This window comes from Anser brachyrhynchus, assembly GCF_964034855.1.
Source record: "Anser brachyrhynchus genome assembly, chromosome: 8".
Lineage (NCBI taxonomy): Eukaryota > Metazoa > Chordata > Aves > Anseriformes > Anatidae > Anser > Anser brachyrhynchus.
Genome location: NC_137702.1, coordinates 22256957 through 22265839, shown reverse-complemented (window position 1 = coordinate 22265839; position 8883 = coordinate 22256957). Strand labels below are relative to the sequence as shown.

The 8883-nt window shown below is 53.1% G+C and overlaps 1 protein-coding gene across 1 annotated transcript; it reads right to left on the bottom strand.

The window, feature by feature from the left end:
• Positions 1 to 45: 45 nt before the first annotated feature.
• On the bottom strand, positions 46 to 8753 carry LOC308198857 (uncharacterized protein). The gene is made up of 3 exons (XM_080602040.1): positions 3541 to 8753; positions 2907 to 3187; positions 46 to 2572 (listed from the first exon to the last, which is right to left on the bottom strand). The coding sequence occupies exons 1-2, from the start codon at positions 3961 to 3963 to the stop codon at positions 2951 to 2953; spliced, it is 660 nt and encodes a 219-aa protein (XP_080458166.1). The 5' UTR covers positions 3964 to 8753; the 3' UTR covers positions 46 to 2572; positions 2907 to 2950.
• Between the last annotated feature and the right edge of the window lie 130 nt (positions 8754 to 8883).

Sequence of the window (8883 nt, the reverse complement as noted above, 5' to 3'; positions counted from 1 at the left end):
TCAGGATCCTCACCTCGTAGACGAGAGGAAGAGCATCCAACAGCTGCTTTAGTATCACTGTGGTCTCCTTCCCAGGGAAGGGATGAGCTGTGCTGGAGCAGGCAGCTTCAGCGTCACGCAGACTTTGCGACCAGGCTCTGGTTGCCCCCTCCTGCCGTTGCCGTTCAGGTCCAAAGCAGCCTGGTTTGGGCTGGCGGGCACTGCACAATGCCACGGGGAGATGGGAGAACAACGTGCAATCCCTCCCCTGACTGTCTCTGCAGCTCCAGGTCTCAGTTCCTCAACAGCATGCTTGTGGGTTTCTGACACCCCTTCCCCTGCTGGCGTGGGGGCTGTTGTTGCGCTCTCCAGCAAAAACCTGGCAGGTGAGGCTGGGAATCCGGTCGTGGGCACGGCAGCTGGTGCCTTTAGCAGTCTTGCTGCCTGGCTTCCGTGGGTAAAGGACATGGGGTGACACAGCCCTGCTGGAGCTCGGCCGTGTTTGGGGTGGGACTCCTAGCCAAGCTGCGGGCTCAGCCCCACGGGTCTGTAAGACACGATTAAGAGAGAAGCAGGCCCTACCAAAAGAAAGGGACAATGGATGCTGGAAAGCAGCTGCAAAGCTTCCTGCGGTGGGGACAGCAGTGTGTAGCAGTCTCCCTAACATCTGTCTCCACGTGTCACATCCACAGGTCCCAGCTGGATGCCCCGGGGTCCCCTGTTCCCCCCTTTTCAGAGCACCCTCTCGCCTGGCCTGTGTCCCTTCATCGTGTGCTGGGGGAGGACACGGTGTCCCCACAGTGTCGTGCTTGGGGCTGCACTCACTCGCTCGGGGTGAGAATTAGCCTCCCCTAACCTGGCAGTGCTGCAGTAGCCCAGGAGAGCCCGGTGAGGCTATTCTGCAGAACCTGGAGGGCAAAGTGGGGCAGATGGGCTGGGGCAGGGGCTTGGTGGGAGTCAGGGATGAAAGGGGATGTGATGGGATGGTAGCCGGGAAAGATCAATTGGCACACGCTGCTGGGATTGAGTTGCCCCATCAAAAAACAAGTCTCAGAGGCATCCCACAAAGCCTGGAGCAAGGACCCTCTTAGCCTTGCTCTCTCTGATGGTTTTCACTCCTTCCAGAGCATTGTTCTTGCTCTGCATGGTTAAAAGCTTAAGACTTTAGAAACCCAGTGCTCCATCACTCTCCAGCCCAATGCGAGCCAAGACGAGCTTTGATTTTTAACCAAGAGAACAAGAAAAGAAATTCCTCCCCAAGTCTGCTGGGGCAGGCTTATTCCCTCTTGGTGTGTGATGGGGGCTTGCATCAGCTCTTCATCCCCCTCGCTGTCTGCAGACACCCCCCGAGGCGTGACAGCTTTGTCATAGTAAAGAGCTGTCACTAGCCGAATTATTCCAGCTACAGCATGTCTGCCACGGGTAAGATGGACCAGAGCCCTACAGGTCTGGAGAGGTTCCTCAGGGCTTCAGTGGCCAAGACAGATCTCAAAGTAAATCTTATCTCCCCTCCCCTGCAAATAAAGACAACCACTGTATGCTGGTGTTTCTCATCTTCAGTTTTTGGTGCTGCATATTGCTGGCTGTTGTCTCAAAAGCTGATGGGATCCTGAGCTGCATCAGGCAAATATTGTCGGTAGATAAGGGAGGTGACCCTTCCCAGCGCTGCTGAGGCCAAACCTGCAGCGCTGCGTCCAGTTGTGTGCTCACCAGTACAACAGAGACATGGAGCTACCAGAGAGGCTCCAGCAACGGGCGCCTGCATAGGAAGTGGCCCATAGGCAGGTCAATATTTGGGGCTAGGTCTGACTGCTGCTGAGGGCAGCCTGTGGGTCCCCTGAGCAGCTGCCACAGAGGTGTGGGAGCCTACTAGTCTCCTGTGACAGCGGGAGGTCTCTACGAAAGAGATTGATAAAGAGTGACATAACCCACAGAGTCCTGGGCACTCACCAGCCACTGCCACCCCCCAGGGCCAAGGGCACCCTGCCAGGATGTGGTCTCTCCTCCTGGGGCGTGGGCGCCTGGGGGGCACCTCACAGCTCTTCTCTCCCAGCCCAGCTCCCTCATTCCTCTGCAGGTGTGTTCTCTAAAACCTGCACTCAGCAGCCCTCACTTGCCCCACTGCCTCCCGTGTGGCTGTGCCCCAAGCCCCTTGGTACCAAAAGGACACAAGTTCCCGTATGGATGATCGGATGATCTTTATTCAGCTGGGAGAAGCGGTCTGCTACCAGCAGGAATTTCCAAGAGTCCCCCAGCCAGCTCTGCTGCACACGCATGCTCCTGCTGTCCTCTGTGGAGCAACGAAGCAGAGCCACGTCCTCTGGGATGCCAGCAGCCCCAGCGGCGCCTCTGGGAGGGTGCAAAAGGGGACTCTCCTTGGAGGTCCTCATGAGACGAATGTTGATTCCCCGCTGGCTGTTGTGCTGGCTGGGCACGGGCAGCCCACCAGGGGACAGCTGGCAATATTGGTGGCGCCCATGCAGGGAGGAGGTGATCAGGGCAGTGTTGGCATCCAGTTGTCAGGGGGGGTGCCTTCAGCGCAGGAGCCTTCGGAGGGCTGAGGTGTGTCCTGCCTCACCGGCTTGCTGTCAATCTGAAGAGAACTGACTGTCAGAGGGGTGAAAATGCTGTGCCAGAATTATTAGCCAGGCACTTCCTTCCACCTGCGTCTTTTCCCGGTGCGATGCCTACCCTCGCATGGGCCTTGGAGGTCCTAAGTCCAAGGACTACCCCAACAGGTCATGGGCATTCCCTGGCCACTGCCATCTTACAGGGACGTGGGCAGCGGCCGGGACGTGGGCCCCTTCTCCTGGGTCATGGGCTCCTACGGGGCAACCCTCAGCCATGGGTGCCTGTCCTCTCCTAGCTCCTCTCCCCCCTTCTCCTGGAGCATCAGCCTCCCCAAACCCATGGACAGCAGCACTCACTCTCTGCGCTGCCTTTCCTGTCGCCGGTACACGGGGTGCACGCTCTAGATGAATTTGCCGGGGGTACGCCAGGGGGCTCTTCTTTTCCTATACTCGTTTAGTGCCTTCTTCCTCGGCTGTGGGAGCCCGAGCTCTTGCACGCGGAGATGGTAGAGGTGCCTCAGGTACCACACCATGAAGGCAGTGTTGGCCTCCATGCGGCAGAGCAAGGCGTAATCACACAGAGCGTCCTTTCCCCGGCAGTCTGTCCCCGCAGAAGCTGAGGCCCACCGGCCTGTTGCCTGGAAGCGACAAGAGAAGAAGCACAGTGAAGGGCATGGATGAGGGCTCGTGGGGTGGAGAACTGTCCTGCTGGGCTCGGCTTCCTCGGGAGCGCCCAGCCTCGCAGGACTGCTCCGGGCAGCCATGGGGGCTCACAACAGCGCCGGCAGGCCCTGGGCCGTGCCGGGGGCTCCCTGCGGCTGGGCGAGTCCCCGGGGAAGAGGCAGAGGGCCTCTCGGGGCCTGCTGAGGCTTCCTTGTGCCTGCTGGGTTTTGTTCTTTTTTGTTCTGGAAAGCCTTTGTGGCCAAGGTCCCGTGGGTCCCCGCTCCCCGCAGGCTGGCCCTTTCCTGCACGCCGCGTCTCCGCCACTCACCTGTCTGCGGTGTCTCTGTACTGTTCTCCAGAGGCCGAGGGCAAGCAGCCCCACGCCGAGGAGGCAGATGGCGTCCCCGTTATCGCAGAGCAGCCAGACTCTCCCGCCCTGGGCAAGGTATTCCCAGAATTGGCCCAGGGGGTCGGGCAGCTCGGAGGGCTGGCGCTCGGTGCCAACGGGCTGTTGCTTTGGGCTCTCTGAAGGGACCATAGGGACCATGGTGTTCAGCCTGAGGCGGAGCCTGCTGGGGCAGCTGGAAAGGCCGAGGCTGCAGGGCCAGTTGGAGACCTGGCGCTTGGGGCCAAGGCTCCTGCTGACCCTGACCCTCTCCCAGCGGCGCTGGCTGCGGAGGCCCTGGCCGCACGAGCGGAACAAAGCCATGGCCAGAGCCACGGCCAGCAGGAGAGCCAGGCTGAGCTTCATCCTGCTCTCTCCTCAGGAACACAACAACGCTGGAGACGGCTGTCACGCTGAGCAGAGCTCCGGCAGTGACCACCAGCACTAGCAGCTGTGCCCAGCTGCGCCCAGCCGCAGCCTGATGTTATGCCGGGCCCTGTGAGGTCACAGGGCCCGGCGCTGTGAGACCGGCAGGTGACGAAGGCCGCGGCGAGGCTGGGGAGGACGCGGGCAGGCGGCCTTCGAAGCCTGCCGCTGCCGCTGCAGTCTGCACGGGGGGTCTGCCTGCCCAGCGGGGCGGTGGGCCTGAGCCCCCCGTGGTTTGGGCCGTGCCCTGGGTTTCTCAGTGCGAAGGAGCCGTGGCCAGAGCCACATCCAAGCTGGGCAGCCGTGGCACGGTTCTCCTCAAAACCCTCTTGGGGGCAGAGTTGTGAGAAAAATCTCAGATAATTTTCTTCAGACAGGATCTTCAGTGAAGCTATTTTATTCGCGATTGCAATGGCGGGCGTCCTGTCAATTAGGAGCACGTTTTAGTAAACAAATCATAACCTTTTATTCCCTATTACCCGACGCCTGATCACCTCCCCTGTTTCCTCATTGGCTGAGTACTACAGGTTCACAAGCTACTCGATGCTCCTCTATACCATATATGTAAAATTTGTCTTTTTTTTCAACCCTTTAATTTCTCCTTTCTTATGTTTTGAGAACTTGTGATCTTTGTTTTACTGTTCTCACACTGCTCATCCTGGTTTTCTCAAGCTTCTACCTTATTTTGGAACAGTGAGGCCTTCTACTGTCCACTTATCTACTTAGCATTTCTCCTTGTTATGACTACACAACTACCTTTGAATACAGAAAATTAGTTCTCTACTGCAAATTAGTTGCTCTACTGCAAAAACACAACTTTGTTTCTCACAATTCCTCCCTCTTCTTTTCTTACTCCTATTGTTGTTTTTGCACCTCTTCACATACCGCAGTCTTGAGTTTTTCCAACATTAAGGTGCAGTATTCTTCTTTGGATGTCACGGGGAATGACAGATATGCAATGCCGTTATTATTACAATACTAACAAATAGTTGTTTGAGCCAATTCTATTCAGGTAAACACAAAATTAGTTTCTCCCAGATGTTTCTAAATCCCCAGGAAGTGTCATCTTGAGCTACTCTATGTAGGATCTTGTTGTGTTTTTTTTCCCCCAAATATTTTTGAGATCAGTCAAATTCATCCCATTTGATCTTCATATATACACCAGCTAGTATTAATTACAGTGTATGCTCCTCCTTATGAGTTTATTATTAAATCTAATACTATTTGATTCTAGAGTACTATTTTTGCAAACTTATCTTATTTTCTAGATCTTCAATATATTTACAATATTTTTGTATTTTGAGATATTTACAATAGCTTTTTCTAACTCACTCACCCTTAACCAAGGTAAAAACCACCTTGCAAAACTGTGAAATGCTAGAGAATTGTAGTAAAGGATTATCTGGAGTCCGCTTAATTCTGCATGTGGTCTCAAGGGGGCTTTGGCTTTGTGGGTCTTCAATAATAGTTACATGTGGAATTATTGCCTCCAGGGTGCAAGCTCCCTTCCATCTTAGGGGCAAGACCTTCCTGGCTTTATTGCCACGTAGCCAGTACCACCCCTTGCCATTCGGGACAGGCCATGTGTTTACCGGATTCTCATGTTGTATCTGGTCTGCATTATGTATATTAGCATTCCCGTGGCTACCATATTAGGTACAGTATGGATTATTCCCTACTTCATGGATATTTCCACACCCAGGGTCAGTACTATTGCCCCCTGAGTTTCTATCGTTGTTTAATAGGCACCTTTGATAACACAGTATATTTTAGCCAGGACTATGTGTAGGGAGCTCAACTTCAAAATCTTTTCCTTCCCGGGACTGAGTATGATCTGACATTTTTAGAAATCTAGAGAATCCAGACACAGTTGCTGCTGGAAACAGTAATCAGGGACAAGGTCTTTTCAGTCTTTCTAGGCATCTGGGTGCAAATCCAACAAGTATTTCAAGATAGAACTCAAGAGATGTTCTCGATTAATTGGAAATGCTGATTTTTCCCTCCATCCTATCGCTAATCCATTGAGAATAGGTATTACTAAGATAAACTTAAAATACATAATTTCTATGTATATATACACCCCTATAATAATAAAGAAATAATAATTAAGAAAAACAATAAAAATCACAAACTAATAAGGATTCTTCTGGTGGGGATTAAACACCTCCCTTTCTCCCACTTCCAGGGAGTGTTCGCTGGAAACATTCTGATTCTGTGTAATTCAATCCCTTTTACTCATTAATTCATTACGAATTCCTCTAAGGAGAAGTTAAAGGTTTACAATAGATAGTTTTAACAGTTTTAACCTTAAAAGTCTTTGTTAATGCAGTCTCTCTGGTATCAGGGTTAACTGATGCTTTTACCCAGGTGTGAGTCCACCCTTTCTCAGCTGTTCTTACTGTTGTCTCAGTAGTCAGGAGCACTTGGAACAGTCCGTCCCACTAAGGTTGCAGTTTCAATTCTCTCCATGTTCACATCAGATCCAAATTTCCTGCTTGGAATGGATGGATCAGGACTTCCAAGGGTGGGGGTTTGAGCTAATGATGCACAGGTCCTGAGAGATGACAAAGAGGATGACAGCCCGAGTATATAGTTCTTAAGAAAAGCATCTTTTGTCTCAAACTGAGGTAATTCATTCCCTTTGTCCATGTACAGCAATCCAAATAATATTTCATATGGTGAAACTCCTACATCTTTTCTTGGTGCAATTTGAATTCGGAGAAGTGCCAAAGGTAAGCACTTCGTTTGGGGAAGCTGAGTTTCCAGAACTTAGTCAATTGCTTCCTTACTGTCTGATCCTCTCCACCCTTCCAGAAGAGGAAGGATGCCAAGGAGTGTGAAATTTCCACTTAATTCCTAGAGTCCACATTAGCCCTTGCAATATTTCTGACATAAAGTGATTTCTTTGATCAGAGTCAATATTTTCAACAGTTCCGTACCTGGGAGTTATTTGTTCTAGAATTACTTTAGTTACTATGTTCACAGTAGCAGATACTGAAGGGAAAGCTTCCACCCACTCTGACAAATGATCTACCAAGACTAATAAGCATTTAAATCTACCTACTCTAAGGAATTCTGTAAAATCTACCTGTACATTTTGGAAGCGTTGAATTCCTGGTTCTCGCCCCCTTTGGGCTGACTGCAGATAATTTTCCACTACTGTCCACTTATCTACTTAGCATTTCTCCTTGTTATGACTACACAACTACCTTTGAATACAGAAAATTAGTTCTCTACTGCAAAAACACAACTTTGTTTCTCACAGAGTGGAAGCCCCCATCGAGAGGAAAGCCCCAAACTGGCTGTTGGTTGGATAAAATCATGGAATCATTAAGCTTTGAATAGAATCATAGAATCATAGAATCATAGAATCATAGAATCATAGAATCATAGAATCATAGAATCATAGAATCATAGAATCATAGAATCATAGAATCATAGAATCATAGAATCACTGAGGTTGGAAAAGATGATCTGCTCCAACTACCCCCCTACCACCAATGTCACCCACTAAACCATGTCCCTAGGCACCACGTCCAACCTTTCCTTAAACACCCCCCGGGACGGTGACTCCACCACCTCCCTGGGCAACCCGTCCCAATGCCTGACCGCTCTTTCTGAGAAGAAATTTCTCTCACTTCCAACCTGAACCTCCCCTGGCACAACTTGAGGCCGTTCCCTCTAGTCCTATCGCTAGTTACCTGTGAGAAGAGGCCGACCCCCAGCTCCCCACACCTTCCTTTCAGGGAGCTGCAGAGAGCAATGAGGTCTCCCTGAGCCTCCTCTTCCCCGGACCAAACACCCCCAGTTCCCTCAGCCGCCCCTCACAGGACTTGTGTTCCAGGCCCTTCACCAGCTTCGTAGCCCTTCTCTGGACACGCTCCAGGGCCTCGATGTGCTTCTTGTAGTGAGGGGCCCAAAGCTGAACACAGCACTTGAGGTGCTGCCTCACCAGAGCTGAGTACAAGGGAACGACCACCTCCCTGGTCCTGCTGGCTACACTATTCCCGGCACAAGCCAGGATGCCGATGGCCTTCCTGGCCACCTGGGCACACTGCCGGCTCGTGTTCAGGCGAGCATCGACCAACACCCCCAGATCCGTGTCCTCTGCACACCTTCCGAGTCACTCTGTCCCAAGCCTGTAGCGCTGCACGGGGTTGTTGTGGCCGAAGCGCAGGACCCGGCACTTAGCCATGTTGAACCTCATCCCATTGGCCTCTGCCACGATCCAGCCTTTCCAGGTCCCTATGCGGAGCCTTCAAATGTAAAGTGTTGTGAAGTAGGAGTGGAGTTAGTCTGGAATTAGTCCCCCAGGGACATGACTCGCAGGGTCCTGGGCACTCACCAGCCACTGCCACCCCCCAGGGCCATGGGCACCCCCAGGAAACCTCAGTGGGACACAGGCACCCTGCCGGGATGTGGTCTGTCCTGCTGGGGCGTGGGCGCCTGGGGGGCACCTCACTGCTCTTCTCTCCCAGCCCAGCTCCCCCCTTCCCCTCCAGGCGTGTTCTCCCAAACCCACAAACGGAGCAGCCCTCCGTGTCCCAGCAGCAGCGGCTGCAAAGCGCAGCTGGTAGGCATGAAACCACGGAGAAAGTCATACAAGGGCAAGAGCCAGCCTGAGTTTTACGGTGTTCCGTGTTCAGGAGGAAGACTGATATTTGTGCCGGCTGTCGCCCCGAGCAGAGCTCCAGCAGCGACCACCAGAACCAAGCAGCTCCCCGGCTCGCCCGGGCTGGCCACGCTCCCGCTGTAACCACCCAGAGGCCGGCGTCAGTCCCCCGCCCCTCGCACCCCTCGGGCTTCCCCGGCGCGGAGGCGGAGCGGGCGGCGGGCGGCGCTGGGCGGCCGGGGCCGGGC

Excerpts from the sequence above, each read along its gene's own strand:
- LOC308198857 (XM_080602040.1), bottom strand. The coding sequence starts at position 3,963 with ATGAAGCTCAGCCTGGCTCTCCTGCTGGCCGTGGCTCTGGCCATGGCT. Across the intron at positions 3,188-3,540 it reads TACAGAGACACCGCAGACAG|GCAACAGGCCGGTGGGCCTC; the intron begins GTGAGTGGCGGA and ends TGTCGCTTCCAG.